The sequence below is a fragment of the Amblyraja radiata genome, chromosome 11 (assembly GCF_010909765.2).
Source record: "Amblyraja radiata isolate CabotCenter1 chromosome 11, sAmbRad1.1.pri, whole genome shotgun sequence".
Taxonomy (NCBI): Eukaryota; Metazoa; Chordata; class Chondrichthyes; order Rajiformes; family Rajidae; genus Amblyraja; species Amblyraja radiata.
The window spans coordinates 48810839-48833063 of NC_045966.1; the positions used below are offsets into that span (position 1 = coordinate 48810839).

General features: G+C 44.0%; 1 protein-coding gene across 1 annotated transcript in view; it reads left to right on the plus strand.

Moving 5' to 3' along the window:
• Positions 1–22225, plus strand: part of rad50 (RAD50 double strand break repair protein) — a 142427-nt gene that overhangs the window by 85510 nt on the left and 34692 nt on the right. Inside the window, exons 14-20 of the mRNA XM_033029880.1 lie at positions 1353–1590; positions 6203–6392; positions 13039–13165; positions 15261–15454; positions 16223–16333; positions 19235–19327; positions 20636–20749. Of these exons, the coding sequence (XP_032885771.1) occupies positions 1353–1590; positions 6203–6392; positions 13039–13165; positions 15261–15454; positions 16223–16333; positions 19235–19327; positions 20636–20749 (1067 nt within the window). The remainder of the gene's footprint in view (positions 1–1352; positions 1591–6202; positions 6393–13038; positions 13166–15260; positions 15455–16222; positions 16334–19234; positions 19328–20635; positions 20750–22225) is intronic.

The window sequence follows — 22225 nt, forward strand, 5'->3', positions numbered from 1 at the left end:
TCTTCGCCCGTGTTCCATTCTAGATTTAACTTTGTTCCTTTACGATGTCTTGTGCATACTTAAATGCCTGTCTGGGTCCGTAAAGGCAGGTTCAGCAGAGTTATAGGTGATCCTCATTTTTGCAGGATACATTATTCAATATCGTACACTGGGGAGACCTTTCAGAATATGTCTTGTCTTTGAGAACAATTCTCTTTTTTTGACAATTTCAGGGGGATAATCACGAAAAAATCTGAGATTATCTCCTTCATATGTCAGATCCGATCCATAGGGAATCTTTTTCATTATGTCTTCCAATGCAGAGATGTCAAGAAATTTCACTATTATCTGTCTTGGGGGGGGGCATCTCGTCTTTTTTTGTGCGCGTCGCACCCGATGAGCCACGTCATTTCTCGGGTTTTCCGGCAGTTTAAAAACTTGTTTAAGTAGGTGGGTAACGAATTCCCGTGTTTGAACATCCGGTCTCTCGTCCCTCCTTCCTCCAACAATTCTCAAATTCTGCCTTCTCGATCTTGCTTCCAAATCCAGACATTTATCAGTCATTTTTGCCAGCTGCCCCCCTACAGATTCCTGTGTTTCTCTCAGATTCTGTATCTCCTCGGCCATTTCATGCATTGGGGTCTCCATTTCTTCCATCATCGCGTCATACTTATTAGTAGTCACAAGCATAGCATCAAACTTATTATTACAGTCTTTTTCCAACCGGCTGATTTCTGCAGTTAACTTTTTGTCAACATCTTTCACTTGCCTCTTTAAAGAAGTAAGTTGCACCTTTAATTCTCCACAGGCTACATCAATTTTTCTTGAGAGTACTGTTCCCGTCCGTTATCAGTTGGGAGATATCCTTAGAAACAGTATTTCTTACCGACTGTTCCATTTGCTTCATCTTTCTCTCCCTCTCCTTTGAAGCCATTTCAGGTGCGACTTCTTCTTCTGAGCTTTCTGTTGTTGATAGCAGCTCTTGCAGAGTTTTGCCGGTTTCTTTCAAATGGAGACTGGTAGCTGGTTTTGTAGGTCTCTGTGGAGGCTTCTTTCTGCTCATTTAAAACTCCCGTTAAACTCCGTTATTTCGCGGTGATTTCTAATTACGTCATTTACGCGACGCCAAGCAGCTCCGGTGAGTTTTTTGAAATTGGTCCTGTCTTCTAAAACGGCTTTTTCGCAATTTTAACGGGAGCAGAGCTCAATGCTGCGCCCTTACAGTTCCATGGCGCCACCGGAAGTCTGGGAAGTGAAACTTCTAACTTCAATCGGCTTTGATCCTCAGAAACAGAATATTTAACCCTTTAATCCTAGAGTATCCCCAGTTCTGCATATTCTCAGTCTCATTGCGGCTTCCCCCTGTGTTGTAGCCATGCTTTCCGGAGCGACGGCCGTGTACAGTCAGTTCATTAGCCAGCTGACTGAGGACAACGAGCCCTGCTGCCCAGTGTGCCAGCGCGACTTTCCCTCTGAGGCTGATTTGAAGGACATTATCGACGACCTGCAGTCCAAACTTCGCCTCATTCCCGACAAATTGAAGACGACGGAACTGGATCTGAAGAAGAAAGCAAGTCGGCGAGATGACATGATGGGACTTAAACCAATCAGGTACAAAATGGGGCTTCCTACTCTTTCTCTCATTGCCTGGTGATTAATTTTCCATTAGGTTTGATTTCAATTTCTTGTTTCAATTACCTCCCTTAGAACATTTTAACCTCCCCTTTCCCCACCCCCCCCAGCACCGTACCCTTCCCCCTGTCTTACTCCTTCTTCCCACCCCAACCCATCTCCCTTCCCCACCATCCCATCTCCCTCTCAAATCCCCACTCGTCCTGTCTCTCTGCCTGCTGCCCCCGCCCCATCTCCCGCTCTCTTTCCCCTCACCCCATGGTCCCGTCTCCCTCCTCCACCCCGTCCCGTCTTCCTTCCCTTTCCCCCTGTTCTGTTCTCCTTTCTCCCGTCCTGTCTCTCTCTCTACCCCCCCCACTGCCCCTCCTCCCTCCCCCCACAACAGTGTCTCTTCTCCCCCCCCCCCCCATGTCTCTCCACGCCACCTCACAGCTGGCACTGCCACTACTATCACCTGTGCCATTTATAACCATATAACAATTACAGCACGGAAACAGGCCATCTCCACCCTCCTAGTCCGTGCCGAACACGTATTCTCCCCTAGTCCCATATACCTGCGCTCAGACCATAACCCTCCATTCCTTTCCCGTCCATATAACTATCCAATTTATTTTTAAATGATAAAAACGAACCTGCCTCCACCACCTTCACTGGAAGCTCATTCCACACAGCCACCACTCTCTGAGTAAAGAAGTTCCCCCTCATGTTACCCCTAAACTTCTGTCCCTTAATTCTCAAGTCATGTCCCCTTGTTTGAATCTTCCCTACTCTCAGTGGGAAAAGCTTATCCACGTCAACTCTGTCTATCCCTCTCATCAATTTAAAGACCTCTATCAAGTCCCCCCTTAACCTTCTGCGCTCCAAAGAATAAAGCCCTAACTTGTTCAACCTTTCTCTGTAACTTAGTTGCTGAAACCCAGGCAACATAGTAAATCTCCTCTGTACTCTCTCTATTTTGTTGACATCCTTCCTATAATTAGGCGACCAAAATTGTACACCATACTCCAGAATTGGCCTCACCAATGCCTTGTACAATTTTAACATTACATCCCAACTTCTATACTCAATGCTCTGATTTTTAAAGGCCAGCATACCAAAAGCTTTCTTTACCACCCTATCTACATGAGATTCCACTTTCAGGGAACTGTGCACAGTTATTCCCAGATCCCTCTGTTTACCTGCATTCTTCAATTCCCTACCATTTACCATGTACGTCCTATTTTGATCTGTCCTGCCAAGATGTAGCACCTCACACTTATCAGCATTAAACTCCATCTGCCATCTTTCAGCCCACTCTTCCAACTGGCATAAATCTCTCTGTAGACTTTGAAAATCTACTTCATTATCCACAACCCCACCTATCTTAGTATCATCTGCATACTTACTAACCCAATTTACCACACCATCATCCAGATCATTGATGTACATGACAAACAACAGTGGACCCACTAGTCACTGGCCTCCAACCTGACAAACAACCATCCACCATTACTCTCTGGCATCTCCCATTCAGCCACTGTTGAATCCATCTTGCTACTCCACCATTAATACCCAACCATTGAACCTTCTTAACCAACCTTCCGTGAGGAACCTTGTCAAAGGCCTTACTGAAGTCCATATATACAACATCCACTGCTTTACCCTCATCAATTTCCTGAGTAACCTCTTCAAAACATTCAAGAAGATTAGTCAAACATGACCTTCCAGGCACAAATCCATGTTGACTGTTCCTAATCAGACCCTGTTTATCCAGATGCTTATATATATTATCTCTATGTATCCTTTTCATTAATTTGCCCACCACTGACGTCAAACTAACAGGTTTATAATTGCTAGGTTTACTCTTAGACCCCTTTTTAAACAATGGAACAACATGCGCAGTATGCCAATCCTCCGGTACTATTCCCGTTTCTAATGACATTTGAAATATTTCTGTCATAACCCCTGCTATTTCTACACTAACCTCCGTCAATGTCCTAGGGAATATCCTGTCCGGACCTGGAGACTTATCCACTTTTATATTTCTCAAAAGTGTCAGTACTTCCTCTTCTTTGAATCTCATAGTTTCCATAGCTACTCTACTTGTTTCCCTTACCTCACATAATTCAATATCCTTCTCCTTGGTGAATACCGGAGAAAATAAATTGTTCAATATCTCCCCCATCTCTTTTGGCTCTGCAGATAGCTGTCCACTCTGACTCTCTAATGGACCAATTTTATCCCTCGTTATCCTTTTGCTATTAATATATCTGTAGAAACCCTTTGGATTTACTTTCACCTTACTTGCCAAAGCAACCTCATTTCTTCTTTTAGCTTTTCTAATTTCTTTCTTAAGATTCTTTTTACATTCTTTATACGCCTCAAGCACCTCATTTACTCCATGTTGCCTATAATTATTGTAATCTCTCTCTTTTTCCGAACCAAGTGTCCAATTTCCCTTGAAAACCATGGCTCTTTCCAATTTTTACTATTTCCTTTCAACCGAACAGGAACATAAAGATTCTGTACTCTTAAAATTTCACCTTTAAATGTCCTCCATTTCTCTTCCACATCTTTCCCACAAAACAAACTGTCCCAATTTACTCCTTTTAAATCCTTTCGCATCTCCTCAAAGTTAGCCTTTCTCCAATCAAAAATCTCAACCCTAGGTCCAGTTCTGACCCTCTCCATAATTAAAGTCTGTTATTGCCTCCTCCGTCTCCAGCATTCCCATTCATTTCACCTTTTTTCCCAGCAAACCTAAAGCACCTGAAACTGCTTTCTAATTTTACTTCTGAGTTAAAAGGGGCTGTTCCACTGCGGCGACCTAATCTGCGAGTTTAGACGACTTTGCCCTCGACTCAAACTCACAGCATGGTCGACACATGGTCCTATGAGGTCACTGGAACTCTCCTTCGTGCTCGAGGAAAGTTCCCGAATACTCGCGGACTCAGCTAGGTCGCGGAACATTTTTCAGCATGTTGAAAATGTTTCTGTGAGTAAAATTTGATCGGCATGGTTCTTTTTAACTCGTAGTGCAGTGGAGTGGGATCGCTATTTAGCTACAGGCAGTCGTAGGCAATCTCCTTTGCTGACCGGGCATTTTGATTGGTTCATTGGAGTTTTCATGACCAAGGAAAACTGACCGGTAGGTAAAATGCCCACTAAACTATATTATACTTCTTAAAAGTATCTCCACTCCTTCTCCCCCCCCCCCTTCTCCTCTCCTTCTCTCCCCTCTCACCTTCCCTCTCCTTCTCCCCCCTTCTCTCCACCCCCCCTCTCCGTGCTCTCTAAAGAACTTACCGTTACTGTGCAGCCGTCTTTCTCATCGCGAGTGTGATGAGAAATTTCAGACAGCGCTCCCCCGCTTTCCCTGGCCCCCACCTTTGCAATGTGTGTGTGTGTGTGTGCGGTCAGTCGATTCAGCTCACGGTTTCAACGCGGACAGTCGATCCAGCTGGAGGTTTTCCAGGCGAGTGCCCTCGAGCTTGAAGGTCATAGACACTCTTCTTAACTCGTGGATTAGGTCGCCGCAGTGGGACAGCCCCTTAAATTTAAAGATCCTGTTCCTTCACAGAGTCATAGGGCATGGAAACTAGCCCTTCAGCCCGCCTTGTTCATGCTGTCTGAGTTGATATCATGGGCGAGTCCCATTTGTCTATATCTATCCTTCTAAACGCATCTTATCCTTATATCTGTCCAAATGTGCTTTGTCTTAATTGTATCTACTTCCTTCATCCACCAGGATTGACCAATAAAAACATTTGGACATATAGTGTATAGCAAAGTATATATTGGGACATGAACAACCTTTCATACTGAACCGCCTGAGGATATGTGACAGGATTATTATTAACCTGATCAGGAAGGTAGACTTGGTCTTAAAGATTCCAGAGCTCAAGGTCAGGGGTGCTTTTTTTGCATCAGCTGCCTTTTGTGATTTTAACCATGTTATTTTGACATCTCTGCACATCAAGGGAGTTTCTCAATGTGCACATTCTTTCCTCATAATTACATTTGTTAAGTCGCAATTTAGTACCATTCGAGAAAGAAGGTATGAAATACGTCCTAAATACAAGCGATTTTTTTCAGAAGTAAAATTTGCATCAGTGAGTTCTGTCCTATGACAATCAAGTCTGTTAAACTTAAATGGAACAGCTTTAGACTTCAGAGATACAGCGTGGAAAAAGGCCATTCGGCCCGGCGAGACTGTGTGACCAGCGACCACCCAATACACCAACACTATCCTACATACCAGGAACAATTTTACTGAAGTCAATTAACCTACAAACCTGACCGTATTTGGTGTGTGGGAGGAAACCGGTGCACCCAGAAAAACCCCATCCGGTCACAGGGAGAAGGTACAAACTCCGTACAGACAGCACCCGTAGTCAGGATCGAACCTGGATCCCTAGCGAATGTAAGGCAACAACTCTACTGCTGCTCCACTGTGCCACCCAGATGAAATCTCAACCTCCCACAAAATACATCATACCTTTATTTAAGGTTAAACAACTGTTCCTAACTGTTCCTGCTCAGTTAGCCTGTCTACATTTTATGCTGGTGAGTTTCTTTTTAATTCTTATGAACCTTTTAATTTAATCTGTAGAGAAATTGTGGTTGAACTTAAAGAAAAGGATTTGCCTGAATTGCGAAATAAACTGCAGAGCATCAATCGTGATATTCAACGCCTGAAAAGCGATAAGGATGATGTGGAGACGCAGCTCGCTTCCTTCATATCACAGGAGCGCTCAGCAAAGTCATGTCTACCAGACATATCACACATGGAGCGATGCCAGGTAACAACGGGCAGGCTGTGTTAAAAAAAAGTGGAATGTAGATATGAGGAACTGCCGATGTTGGAATCTTGCTTAGTTTAGTTTAAAGGTACAGCATGGAAACGGGCCCTTTGGCCACGGAATCCGCACCAACCAGCGATTCCTACACACGAGCACTATCCTACACACACTAGGGACAATTTACAATTTTACCAAAGCCAATTAACCTACAAACCTGTACGTCTTTGGATAGTGGGAGGAAACAGGAGCACCCGGAGAAAACCCACGGTCATGGAAAGAACGTACAAACTCCATAGAGACAGAGTCCGTAGTCAGGATTGAACCCAGGTCTCTGGCGCTGTACGGCAGCAACTTTTTCGCTGCACCACCATGCCACCCCTGTTGCGTAGAACACAAAGAGCTGGAGTGACTGCAGAAGAAACAGCATCTCTGTAGGGCATGGTCAGGTGGTGAATGGTTCACCTCCTTTACCCATGTCCTCCATAGATGCTGCTTGACCTGCTGAGTTACTCCAGCACTTTGTGTTCTATTTCAAAATGATGAACATGCTGGAAGTGAGCAGCAGATCAGGCAGCATATGCGGAGATGGAAGCAAAATATGTTTCAAGTCAGGTCCATCTCCTCAGTCCCTTTCTGACACGCCACCTCTAGTTGTTGCACTTATTTCTAAGTGTAGTCCACAAGCTGATTTGATTTGTTTCTGGGCTATCATAATGAAAACATTTATCTCTTGGTGACAAGCACTAAGTCAAAAAGCATTGTTTTCCTGAGATTACATTTGCAATAATTTGCACAATCATCTCATATTCCAGTGCTCTTTCTTCTAGTCCAATTCTCAAACCGATGTTGCCCATCAAGTATTTTCCACCGAAGATAGACACAAAATGCTGGAGTAACTCAGCAGGACAGGCTCTCTGGAGAGAAGGAAGGGGTAACTTTTTGGGTCCCGACACTTCTCCTAACTGATCAGTTTGATCAGTCTGAAGAAGGGTCGCGACCCGAAACGTCACCCATTCCTTCTCTCCAGAGATAACCATATAACAATTACAGCACAGAAACAGGCCATCTCGACCCTTCTAGTCCGTGCCGAACACATAATCTCCCCTAGTCCCATATACCTGCGCTCAGACCATAACCCTCCATCCCTTTCCCATCCATATAACTATCCAATTTATTTTTAAATGATAAAAACGAACCTGCCTCCACCACCTTCACTGGAAGCTCATTCCACACAGCTACCACTCTCTGAGTAAAGAAGTTCCCCCTCATGTTACCCCTAAACTTCAGTCCCTTATTCTCAAGTCATGTCCCCTTGTTTGAATCTTCCCTACTCTCAGTGGGAAAAGCTTTTCCACGTCAACTCTGTCTATCCCTCTCATCATTTTAAAAACCTCTATCAAGTCCCCCCTTAACCTTCTGCGCTCCCAAGAATAAAGCCCTAAATGCTGCCTGTCCGCTGAGTTACTCCAGCATTTTGTGTATCTTCGATCTAAATCAGCACCTGCAGTTCCTTCCCACACATTAACTATTTTCCACCCCTTGGGGTCAATCGCATGTTATTGCTTCCCTAATCCTCCTGTTCTGAAATTCATACCACACAAGAGTTTTTGTGATCTCACCATATCCCATGCCTGTGCCATTCTCCAGGTTTATGTTGTTGAGGACCTCTACCTTCCTTCAACACTACATCCATTTTTATCCCAACGTTCTGTAAACTCATTGGGAGCTGTGAAGCTAACATCTATGTATTGTCTTCAGGGCTCTCACTTAACTTTTTTTCCCTGTTGCCAGCCGGGCAACCTAGGCAGCTTTTTAGGTTGCCAAATAACAGTTTGGGTGGTCATTTAAGATGTCTTGCATGACACGTGCGATAATGTGCTCGGACGAAGTGCGTAGTTACCTGTCGGAATTACGGTCAATGAAGTACTCACATATTATTTCTGCTTCAAATAAAGTCACAAACTAAACATATTCACCAATCAAGACATGATATATACCACAATGACATGCAGCAAAATTACAATACAGTATCTCATCTCTTTTTACACGTTGCAATGAATGCAATTTCTATTATTTCTTTCCACTTCCAAACAGCCTCCTCCATGGCCAGAATGTGGCCCACCACAAATTGGAGGAGCAGCACCTCATATTTCGCTTGGGTAGTTTACACCCCAGCGGTATGAACATTGGCTTCTCCAATTTAAGGTAGTCCTTGCTTTCTCCCTCCTTCCCCTCCCATTCCCAGCTCTCCCACAGCCTACTGTCTCCATCTCTTCCTTTCTTTTTCCTGACCCTCCCCCCCCCCTCCGGACATCAGTGTGAAGAAGGGTCTCGACCCGAAACGTCGGCCATTCCTTCGCTCTATAGATGCTGCCTCACCCGCTGATTTTCTCCAGCTTTGTCTACCAACGGGATCCCACCACTGGCCACATCTTCCTATCTCCTCCCCTGTCGGCTTTCCGCAGAGACCGCTCCCTCCGTAACGCCCTGGTAAATTTGTCCCTTCCCAACCAAACCACCCCCTCTCCTGGCACTTTCCTTTACAACTGCAGGAAATGCTACACTTGTCGCTTTACCTCCCCCCTTGACTCCATTCAAGGACCCAAGCAGTCATTCCAGGTGCGGCAGAGGTTCACCTGCACCTCCTCCAACCTCATCTAATGCATCCGCTGCTATACATCGGTGAGACCAAGCGTAGGCTTGGCGATCGCTTCGCCCAACCTGATCTCCCGGTGGCTCAGCACTTCAACTCCCCCTCCCATTCCGAATCCGACCTTTCTGTCCTGGGCTACCTCCATGGCCAGAGTGAGGCCCACCGTAAATTGGAGAAACAGCACCTCATATTTCGCTTGGGCAGTTGACACCCCAGCGGTATGAACATTGACTTCTCCAATTTCAGGTAGTCCCTGCTTTCTCCTCCGCTTCCCAGTGCTCCCTCAGCCCACTGTCTCCGCCTCTTCCTTACTTCTTCCCGCCCTCCCCCCCCCCACCCTCACATCAGTCTGAAGAAGGGTCTTGACCCGAAAGGTCACCTATTTCCTTCGCTCCATAGATGCTGCCTCACTCGCTGAGTTTCTCCAGCATTTTTGCCTACCCGTTCACACAAGTTCTATTATCCCACTTTCCTCACCCACACCCTACACTTTAGGGGCAATTTTACAGAGACAAGTTAAGCTACAAAGCTAAAGTGTATTTGGGATGTGGGAGGAAACCCACACTCTTGCAGGGAGAATGTGCAAATTCAACACAGACAGTGTCCGAGGACAGGATCGAACACAGATCTCTGGCGTGTGAGGCAGCAAGTCCACCAGCTGTGCCACTATATTTTATTTTCCAACAAACAAAAAATTATATATTGATAACTATCCATTTTCAGTCTTAAATCTCTTAAGTCATGCTATGTCCCCCTATACAGCTACTGTATGTTTTAATTCAGTTCAAGACTATGGGGCAGTACATTGGCCATAAAGTTGCTGCCTAAAATTGCCAGAGACCCGGAATTGATCCTGAATATGGGTGCTGTCTGTATGGAGTTTGCTCCTTTTCCCTTTGATCGTATGGGTTTTCTCCGGGTGCTCTTGTTTCCTTCCACAAAGGTGTGCAGGGACCTTTTTCAGGCCCTTTATATATATATATTTATATTGTTATATATTCGTATATAAATATACACTGTTTTGTTTTCTCGTGTATAACATTGTTTACAGAGTACTATGTTTACATATTCTGTTATGCTGCTGCAAGTAAGGATTTCATTGTTCTAACTGGGACGTGAGAGAATAAAACACTCTTGACTTACGTCGCTAATGTGTGGGATAGAACTAGTGTACGGGTGATTGGTGGTCGGCGTGGACTCGGTGGGCCAAAGGGCCTGTTTCCACACTGTATCTTTAAATTAAACTAAAAACACTAAAAACAGAGGAAATCTAAAGAAGGGTCTCTACCCGAAACATCACCCAATTTCTTCTATCCAGTTATGCTGGCTGCTCCATGGAGTTCCCCTGCACAATTAAAGCATGGAATAGTCTTCACCCTACCATAGTTACCCAACCAGATGCAACTAAATTTAAGGTAGCTCTTATTTCCCAACAACCCATTTTTGCTTAAGTCCAAGTCAAGAGTCAAGAGAGTTTTATTGTCATGTGTCCCAGATAGGACAACGAAATTCTTGCTTGCTGCAGCACAACAGAATATGTAAACATAATACATAACAGGAGATAAAAGTTCAGTGTGTTTATATACCATAGACAATATATATACACAATAAATAAACAGATAAAGAGCAATAGGCTGTTATTTTTCAGAGTTTGGAGTTTGGTGGTGGTGGGTCCACTCCTGTTTAAATTCCATTTGGAATATTTTTGAAGGACCGGGAAACCAAGAAGCAAGAGTTACTCCAGGGAGTTACTCCAGCTCCAGGGAGTGATTCTGCGTTGGTTTACAGCGGCCTGGCGAGGCGGCGACTGGACAGCAATGGCGGCCAGATCTCCCACAATGCAAAGGGAGGGAGAAAGTGGCCGACGCCCACCAGTTGCAGGGCGGCACATGCGCACAGCCACGGCCGTTGATGTGCGCAGGTGCAGGGGGAATGATGTGCAGGCCGCGGTAGAGCGCATGTGTAAGGCAGCCGGCCATGCCGGCAAATGAACAGCGAGCGGAGACACGGATACGGATGGCGGGCGGAGACGGAGAGTTACAGAGAGAGAGATAGAGAGGGGGGCCCGCTGAGAGTTGAACGATAGGTGTCCCGGTTGCTTGCCGAGCCGGGCAAAATGGCATGGCATTTAGGTTGCCCGGTGGCACTTTAGGTCGCCATTGGCACCCGGGCAACAGCTAATTTCGAGCCCTGACTGGATAGCACGCAACCAAAACTTTTCACTGAGCGTCGTTTCACGCGACGATATACTAAACTAAACTATGACAAGTGCAGCACAGGGACAGGCCCTTCAGCCCTTGATGTCCGTGCCCAACATGATTTCCTATCCAGGTTTAGTTTAGTTCAGTTTATTGTCACGTGTACTGTCATAATAAGATATTAGAATTTGCGTCCAAAATCTTTATGCCCCTCTCATTCATGTTAGGTCTAATGTCATTATTAGCATCATACATACAGAAACCTCTGGCCCGTCATGTGTATGCTAAGGTCATTTACTTGCACTTGGTCCTTGCCTTCTATGTCTTGGCAGTTCAAGTGCTTGTCCAGACTGAAACATTGTGAGAGCAATGGCCTCCACCCAATCAGGCAGTCTCTTCCAGATACCACTTTTCAGAAGGAGAGCAGTTTTGGCCGCAGAGTAAATTAATAAATTTACTTTCCTGAAAAATGGAGGTTTCCTTGAAAATGAAGGCTATCTGTAAAGCTTTAAAATGGCGAACTGTGAAAAGAAACATAATTCATCTCAGCACTTTCCTAATCGTACATATTCACCCCTCCCTACTTCTGAGAGAAGATCTTCTGATGAATTTGCTTTGCCTTGCGTTTACTAAGTATGGCCATGTGAGGGAGCCAAATCCCCATATAAGATTAAGAATTAGGTCGCCATTGGCACCCGGGCCAACAACAAGATTAACCTGGTGCGACCTTTTGTTTAATTATGGTATGCTAAAAAAAACTGTTCCAACTTAATCATTTGATGACTTCGGTTCTTACGATTATAACCCGTAGAATTTTTCAAAAAAGTTTATTTGAAGTTTGCACTGAGATTAATTTTCCTTATGTAATTTAAGGTGTAACATGAATGTTTTGATGTAATCCTGCATTGAATTGTTAACATTATTAGCTGTTTAACCTTAAGGTGGAGTAAAGCAGGGGACATTAAAGCAGAGGATGCCTGATTTATATTCACGCTGTTTTTGTTGTTAGTTCCATGTTAAGGAGCAACATTTGGAAAACTAAACAAAATGCAAAATGCTGGAGGAACTCAGTGGGTCAGGCAGCGTCTGTGGAGGGGATGGACAGAAGACATTTTGAGTCATGACCCTTCTTCAGAATCCAGAGACTGAAGAAGGGTCCCCACCCGATACATGTCTGTCCGTTCCCTCCAAAGACAATGCCTGACCTGCAGAGTTCCCCCAGCGTTTTGTGTTTTGTTCAAGATTCCAACATCCTTGCGTCTCCATCTGGAAACTAAAATGGGTAACTGGCTTTTTATTTTTTATAAACTAGCGATTGTTTTCATTTTTGTAAACATGGATGGGAATACCCTTTCTCAAAATGGCTTGGTTGATGTGTACCAAACAGCATATTATGATCGAGAACCTTGCATTTAATGAGGAAATAAGGAACTACAGGTGCTGGTTTCCAAAAATGACACCATGCTGGTGTAATTCAGTGGGTCGGGCAGCATGTCTCTAGAGAACATGGATAAATGATGTATCCATGTTCTCCAAAAATGCTGCCTGATCTACTGAGTTACTCCACCACTATCTTTACATGCCTTTAATGAGGATGGTATTGGATTCAATGGTCATTTTCAACAGTAAATTGTATGTATTTGAAAGGGAAAAGATGTATAGGCCGTGTGATAGAAGCAGGAGAGAGAATAAATGAAAGATTTATTGAAAGCATTTAGACTTGAATTAGGGTCTCCTCCTGTAACATCCCATCACAAATGTTTCTGACTGACGAACATGCTTTCTGTTCCATTAGACAGACCTGCGAGATGTTGAACGCAAAATTGCCCAGCAGGTTGCCAAGCTCCATGGGGTAAACATGAACCGAACAATGCAGCAGGTTAATCTGGAGAAGCAAGAAATGTCGCTCCAAGCAGATACGGGTAAGGAGGAGAAAAGAGAATTTTGGATGCACAAGTACTTTGGATCCCCTGCATCAATCATATATCAAGCTACAAATGCTGGTTTACACCAAAGATGGGCACAAAATGCTGGAGTAGCTCAGTGGCACAGGCAGCATCTCTGGATAGAAGGTTTCAGGTCGAGACCCTTCTCTCCAGAGATGCTGCCTGTCTCACTGTGTTACTCCCGCATATTGTGTCCTATCTTCGATTTAAACCAGCATCTGCTGTTCTTTCCGACACATCCTGACACACTGAATTACTCCAGCCTTTGCATCTAGAGATAACAGTATGGTTTTGTTTTTATTAGTATTAGATATTGGAAGCCAATTAATAAACATTCTGGTTCTGGAAATTAATCTGCTTGCTACCTCACAATGGAGAGTTAGTTACTCAATCAGTAACGTTGATCTTTGATATTAATGATCTGCCTAACTCATGTTTCAGATCTTGGAGCCCATCACTCAGTTTATACTTGATCTCAACCTCCCATTGTCACACATGCTATCTTACACTGTCTACATAACCCATTTCATCCTCTCTGCATCCCCGTGAAATACCTTTTGTAGATGCGAACCTGCAGACGAAAAAGGTGAGAGGGGAAAGATTTGAAGGGGACCGAAGGAGCAAACTTTCCACACAGTGGGTGGTAGGTATTTTAGTTTAGTTTAGAGATACAGTGCGAAAACAGGCCCTTTGGCCCACCGAGTCCGCACCGATTAGCGATCCCCGCACATTAATACTACCTTACACACACTAGGGATGCTTTTACATATCCACCAATCCTGGCACAATTATAATATTTGAAAGGTATTTGGACAGATTCATGTATTGGAAAAAAAATTGAGGGATTATGGACCAAATGCAGGCAGATGGGGCTAGTTCAGAAAGGCACATTGGTTCGGGTGAACGAGTTGGGTTGAAGTGCCTGTTTTCATGCTGTGTAACTCAGACTCTATAAAGGGGGCAAGGAGTCTATTGTATTTGCAGCTTCCAAGAGGGGATCTCAGAAAGTCTACAACCAAAATGAGAACATTATTGAACCGTAGGATGTTGAGAACAAATTCAGTTAAATTCTAAAAGGAACATTCACCATCCATTGTGTAGGAAAGAACTGCAGATGCTGGTTTAGATCGTAGGTAGACACAACATGCTGGAGTAACTCAGCAGGGCAGGCAGCATCTCTGGAGTGAAGGGTCTCTGAAGAAGGGTCTCGACCTGAAATGTCACCCATTCCCTTTCTGCAGAGATGCTGCTTGTCCCGCTGGGTTACTCCCGCATTTTATTCTATTTGCCATCCGTTGGTAATCTCTACAGGCTGGATCTCTAAACTAAACTCTTTGCTCAGCTACTTCTCTTCCACCTTCAAAGTTGCTCCATTAATCTTTTCTCTCAGACCAAATCCTTTGCCCGCTTAACAATAGGTCCTTATGTGTGATGGGGCCCATTTCTGTTTGCCTTTGCTCTGGTTTTACAGCAAGAAGATGCCATGAAAATACACCAGAACTGCTCAATTGATAACATTAAAGCTGCTAAAAGATGAGACAGTCAAATAAGCAGATAGAAAGAACTGCAAAAGCTGGAAACCAAGATGCTGGGCGAAACAAAGAATGGGTGTTACTCAGGGGATCAGGCAGCATCTGTAGAAAATAGACAGGCAGTGTTTCGGGTCAAGACCTTTCTTCAGACTGATTGCAATGTCGGGGAGAAAGCTGGAAAAGAGAGGTGGGGGCGGGACAAAGCCTGGCAAGTGATAGGTGGATAGAGATGGGGGGGGGGGGGTTGATTGGCAGATGGGTGGAATAAGTGACAAAAGCTAGAAGATATCAGATGAGGAGAGAAGAGAAGGAGTAAAATGTAAAGTCAGAGGGAGCGATATAGGTGGAAGGATACAGGGGGAGAGGAAAGAGGGGTTATAAAGGAAATGAGGGATTCGGGGATGGGAGATGAGTGTATGAAAGAGGGGGAAAGGAGCAGAGTGACATTAATTCCATCACTAAACTATGGCCAGAATATGGCTCGATGCGTTCCCAGAACGTTGAGAAACGATCACAGGCATGTACTTTTTCTATTGCAGTTTCCAATAAAATGGAACTGAAGAGGAAAATGATTCAAGATCAGCAGGAACAGATCCAGTTACTGAAGAGCATCGTCAATGAGATCCGAGCTGAGAAACTCCAAATCGCCAGCAATATGCAGCGACGCCAACAGCTGGAAGAGCAGATTGTGGAATATTCCACTGAGATTCAGTCCCTACAAAGAGATTTGCAAGTATGACGTTATCAGTCCTGTTATTCTCTCTGGCTTTGCTATAGGTACTCTTGCTATATAACATGGGCGGCACCGTGGCACAGCAGTAGAATTGCTGCTTTACAGCGCCAGAATCCCCAGTTCGACCCTGACTACGGGTGCTGCCTGTATGGAGTTTGTACGTTCTCCCCGTGATCTGCGTGGGTTTTATGCGGGAGCTTCGGTTTCCTCCCACACTCCAAAGATGTACAGGTTTGTAGGTTGATTGGCTTGGTAAAATTGTCCCTGATGCGTGTAGGATAATGTTAATCTCTACAGTTTGGGACTGTATTTCTTGGAGCATAAGAGGGTGAGAGGTGATCTTATAGAGGTGTATAAAATCATGAGGGGGATAGATAAGTAGATACTCAAGAGTCTTTGACACAGAGTATGGGAATTAAGAAAAGCAGTGATCCTCATTAAATTAACGAGTCCAAAATAAAACTAGTGGCATTACACAAGGGCACAGTGGTGGAGTAAGTCAGTGGGTCAGGCAGTATCTCTGGAGAACTTGGGTTGGGAGACTTCTTCAGACCCTGAAGGTGTAAATGCACTGTCTTATTTTGTAATCCAGCATTTGCAGTTCCTTGTGTATTGTTACTAGTTTTATTTGGACTCGTACGTTTAATGAGTTACTGCAGAACTGTGTTGTTTTTTTTAGTGACATTACACTTCTGGTACAGAATTTTCAACTCCTACATATGTATTAAATACAAACACCATTGATGCAAGTTTATTCTTTTTTTGCAGGAATTTAGGGAACAGTTATCGCCAATAGCTGCAACTCTAGGTAAACTACGACAAGAAAAACAGGAGTTGATGGAGAGAAAAAATATCAGATACAATGAGATGCAGAATAAGGTCAGGAGCAATGTGATTTGCTTGACTTCCAATCAGTAAAGGCCCTGTCCCACTTACATGTCCTTGGCATGCAAATTACGTGACCTCGTTGAGGCGCACGGTCCCACTGAGAAGCGCGGAGGGGTATAGAGTTGTGCGCGGTATCGCGCGGTGCTCTGGGATTTTGTACCGAACAAAATCTTCGCTCGCCACCGGCCTGTCGCCTAACTGACAGCCAAAGTGGGACAGGCCCAAGACGCAATGTCTCACCTTCAACAGCAGCAGAAGCAGGCAAACAATCGTCGAGCTTGGCCTGGGGCTCACGGCCGTTGCGGATCCGGTCCGCCCCCACTCCTACTCACAGAGCGGGGCCAAGAAAATTGAAGATGGACACAAAATGCTGGAGTAACTCAGCGGGACCGGCAGCATCTCTGGAGAGAAGGAATGGATGACGTTTCGGGTCAAGACCCTTCTTTCAGACTGAAGAAGGGTCTCGACCCGAAACACCACCCATTGCTTCTCTCCAGAGATGCTGCCGGTCCCGCTGAGTTACTCCTGCATTTTGTGTCCATCTTCAAATGACGTTACGCGCTCCAGACGGCTGTGCGGACGCACCTTCGCAGGACCGTCGCGCCTCAACGCGACGACGAGGTCGCGTAATTAGTATGCCAAGGACACGTAAGTGGGACAGGGGCTTAAGGTTTGATTGTTTAGTCTCATGTTATTGTTTCACATGTGTTTGGATCTGCATGCGTCTCATTCTGTAGCAGATACAGTGCTGAAACACATCATTTGTTCCAACCAGTTCATGCTCCATTTAACCCTTGACCCTTTTGCTATGTCATACCCTGCAATCAAGAGTTCTCGTTGGTTAAGTATGTATGAATTCATGTTCATAATTGCCATTTGATTTGAGCAGATTGAACAAATCTTTCCAATTCTAAGTCTACCTGCCATTTACCAATTTTTCTGCAATTCGTGTCTCTGGAAACTTGATAATAAAACTTTATGATTTTTTGTTAATTCTAAGACTCCACCTTCAATTTGGTTGCAAGTTGGGTTCAGTTTTGATCTTTTATCTTTGAATTTACTAGTTTTGGAGAAACCCAGCTAGCTCATCAGCTAAAGCACAGTCCTGACCTCCCATCTACCTCACTGGAGATCTTTTATCGGACTTTAATAGTATATCTTTGCACTAAATGTTGTCCCCTTTTTTCCTTTATCCTTGTACTGTGGACAGCTTGATTGTATTCACGTACAGTCTTCTCTGACTGGATAGCACGCAAACAAAGACTTTTCACTGTACCTCAGTACATGTGACAATAATAAACTAAGCTAAACTAAAAGATCATGGCAGCGCAGGTTTTAATTAAGGTTGAACATGATGAGAGGGAAGAAAGGATGAAATGGAAAGTCAAACTTGCGTTTTAAAATGCAATATACAGTATTGAGATTTTGGAAAAAAAAGTACATGGACTTTGACGCCAAGATAACAAAGAGCAAGTTGAGTGGCACACAGAGGGGAAATAGCATGCAATCATTAATTAAATCAGTTATGAAAAAGAGTGGATAGGCAATAAAGAAGCCCCATTTGGAGTATTGCATGCAGTCCTGGTCACCCCATTATACAAGGGATATAGAGGCTTCTGAGAGAGTGCAAAAGAACTTTACAAAGATGCTGCCTGGATTAAAGGGTGTTAGCTACAAGGAAAGGTTACACAAACTTGGGTTGTTATCTCTAGAACACTAGAGACTCGATAGAAGGATGTAAAACTGACAGGCATTGATAGGGTAAATAGTGAAAGCTTTTATCCCAGGGTGGAAATGTCTAAGACGAGAGAACAAAGCTTTAAAGTGAGAGGGGTAAAGTTTAAAGGCGATATGAGCAGCAAAATCAGCGCCTCTACTTCCTGAGAAGATTACTGAGAGTCGGTATGTCAAGGAGGACTCTCTCTAACTTCTACAAGTGCACAGTAGAGAGCATGCTGACTGGTTGCATCGTGGCTTGGTTCGGCAACTTGAGCACCCAGGAGCAGAAAAGATTACAAAATGTAGTAAACACTGCCCAGTCCATCATCGGCTCTGACCTCCCTACCATCGAGGGGATCTATCGCAGTCGCTGCCTCAAAAATCATCATCAAGGACCCACACCATGCTGGCCACACTTTCATCTCCCCGCTGCCTTCAGGTAAAAGGTACAGGAGCCTGAAGACTGCAACGTGCAGGTTCAGGAATAGCTGCTTCCCCACAGCCATCAGGCTATTAAACTCAACTCAAACAAAACTCTGAGCATTAATAGCCCATTATCTGTTTATTTACACTTTATCTGTTTATTTATTCATGTGTGTATATATTTATATAATGGTATATGGACACACAGATCTGTCTGTAGTCATGCCTACTATATTCTGTTGTGCTGAAGCAAAGCAAGAATTTCATTGTCCTATCTGGGACACATGACAATAAACACTTCGAATCTTGGAAGTTTTTTTTACACAGTGGCTGGAACATACTGCCAAGAGTGGAGGTGGAGACAGATATAATCATGGCGTACAAGAGGTTTTTGGATAGGCATATGGATATGCAGCGAATGGAGGGATATGGATCAAGTATAGGCAAATAAGATTAGTTTATGTGGCATTAAGTTCGGCAAAGACATTTTGGGCCATGTTGGGCCAAAGGGCATGTTTCTGTGCTGTACTTTTCTATGTTCTATATTTCAATGGATGCCTGAAGAGTAAGAAGTTCGATTCGGAAAAGGGACATGACGTCCCTAACAGGTTGTCAGCTCTGGATAGTATGTGTCCAGGAATGCATGAGTTCGAAGGAGGTCCACTTCGGAAAATAGAATGAAAGGTTTTATGTAAAAAAGAAGCAACATTTATCAAGATGTGTTCTTCATTTATTATTTATTATTTCCAGATAAATGAAGTCAAAGAAAAAGCGAAAAATATTGATGCTTATGCAAGAGAAATTGAAAAATACATCAAGGAAAGAAAAGATGAACATAAAGAGGTAATCATAGTTTTTATTGCCGGTTACAGTCATACAGTGTGGAAACAATCCCTTTAGCCCAACTTGCTCACACCAACCAACATGCCCTGTCTACACTAGTCCCACCTGCCTATGTTTGGCCCATATCCTATCCATGCACCTGTCCAAATGTGTTTTATTTACTTATTTTTATTCATTAGAAGCAAGTGTACAAAAATATAACCAGCGGCATATGACATAATACAGTTATTGTAAAGCTTCAATTTTGACTTTTAGCTATAGTTAAGAGAAACGAAGAGCGAAAAAGCAAGAGAGAAAAAAAGTGTAATGTGCAAGGATAGAACCCCTAGACTACCAAAGTGGTGTAGCCAAAGAGTGAGTAAGTAAAAGAAATAGAGAAGGAATAGAGAAATAAAAAGACAAAACAGAAAGAAAAAAAAGGTGATGATATACCTGCCTCGCATCCCTCCCCACCCATCACCCAACCCGTAATTAGATTTAACTCCAAAATTGTGTTGTCCCATACTATCCTTGTAATAAATCAATGAATGGTGTCCATGTCTTCGAAAAACGCTCTGGTTTTTATGCTAAGACAAGTCTAATATTTTCAAGATGTAGCGTCTCAGACAAGTTTGTAGTCCACATTTTAAGAGAAGGGCCTGATGTATGTTTCCAAAATTTGAGTATTAGTTTTTTCGCCGTGAGGTAATCGCAGTTTTTATTGCCGGTTACAGAGTCATACAGTGTGGAAACAATCCTTTTAGCCCAGCTTGCTCACACCGACCAACATGCCCTGTCTACACAAGTCCCACCTTCCTGTGTTTGGCCCATATTCTTTCAAACATATCCTATCCATTCACCTGTCCAAATGCTTTTTAAACGCGTGATAGTACCTGCCTCAACTACCTCCTCTGGCAGCTCGTTCCATACACCCACCATCCTTTGTGTAAAATAAAGTTACCCTTCAGGTTCCTATTAAAACTCCCCCCCCCCCCCCCTTACCTTTCAGAAGACTTTTGATGAAGGAACTTCAATTTAAAATTTGTGGTGAAATGGTTGTTGGGGTATTGAGGAATCTCTCTTCACCTGGAGATCTCTGGGAGACTGCAGCAGTACAAGAACTCTCAGCATGTTTAAAATTTGTCTGGATAAACACTGGAGGTGCCCAGCACAAAGAGGAGTAAAGCACGTATAGAACTAGGTAATAGGACAAGGCTAGTTGAATTAAGTCAACCGGCGTGCATTCCGGATCCTGGATGGTGACTTCTGTGCATAATATTCTTCGATGCGACTTGTTGTAATGGCTGTGTGTTTCATTTACTTTCAAAGCGAAAAGAGTCTGAGCTTCAAGATACCACCACTCAACTAAATGAAGCTGAGAAACAGCGGGAGAAGATGCACAAAGAAATGGAGGGGATGCGAAAGGACATCGATACTCAAAAAGTAAGGGAAGAGTTTTAGCTCCATGAATTAATGCATATTGAAGTAGATTCCGTGATTTTGCTGACTAGGTCTCTTAACATGGTCGGGGGCCAAACCGCAGAAATGGCCAGGTTAATGGGTCACTTTTGTTAAGTGTCATTGTGAATGTAGTGATCTGAGGTTGAACTTAGCAAAGAGTGTTTGATTCTAAAGATAAACTATGCACAGGGGAGAAAGGTTGAAACAGAAGGTGCTTAGAAATAGGTGGAATCTTGATATTGAACAAGATAGAGTTTGATGCCCATTTTCAAATGAGGCCCGAAATGGTGAACTAATGTATCCAAGTTGACCAGGAAGAAGGTTCGAGTGATTAAGGAGATAAAAAGTATTATCCAAAATTGTATAGAACCAATTACACAATGGCATACAAGATGTGTATTTACTCGAATATTACTTACTCACGAATTACATGGAACATCGAACCCTGTGGCACGGTGGCGCAGCGGTAGAGTTACTGCCTAACAGTGCCAGAGGCCCGGGTTCGATCCTGATCACGGGTGCTGTCTGTATAGAGTTTTTACATTCCCCCTGTGTCCACGTGCACTTTCTCCAGGTGCTGTAATTTCCTTCCAAATTCATGCAAGTGTGTAGGTTAAATGGCTTCTGCAAATTGTCCCTAGTGTGTAGGATAGTGCTGATGTACAGGTGATCGCTAGTCGGCGCAGACTATGTGGGCCAAAGTGCCTGTTTCCACGCTGGTATCTCTAAATTCACCAGAACAGTACATCACAGGAATAAATAGACCCTTTGGCTCACAATGTTTGTGCCAAACACAATGCCAAGTTGAACTGATCTCATCTGCCTGGATGTGATCCGTGGCCCAAGATTCCCTGCACTTTCATGTGCCTATGTAAACGCCAATATCTTATCTGCCTCCACCACCACCCCTGGCAGCGCATTCCAGGCCCCCACTACATTCTGTAAAAAAACCCATCCTACATATCCCCATTAAACTTTCCCCCTCTCACCTTATTGCTATGCCCTTTGGTGTCAGACTTTCCACCCTGGAGACAAAGGTTCTGACTGTCTACCCTGTCTATGCATGTCATCATTTTGTATTCATCCATCAAGTCTCCCCTTAGCCTCTGACGTTTCAGAGAAAACAATCTGTCCATCCAACCTCTCCCTGTAGCGAAACCATCAAACCAGACCATTCTGGTAAACGATCTCTGCACCCTCTCCAAAGCCTCCACATCTTTCCTGTCATGGGGCTACCAGAACTGCACGCAATACTCCAAATGCGACCTAACCAAAGTCCTATAGAGCTGTATCATGACAGCCTGACTCTTATAATCAATGTCCCTTGCAATCAAGGCAAGCATCCAATACACTGCCTTTACCACCCTATCTACTTGCGTTGCCACCTCCAGTGAGCTGTGAACTTGGACTCCAAGATCCCTCTGCACATCAATGCCGTAAGGGTCCTGCCATTAACTG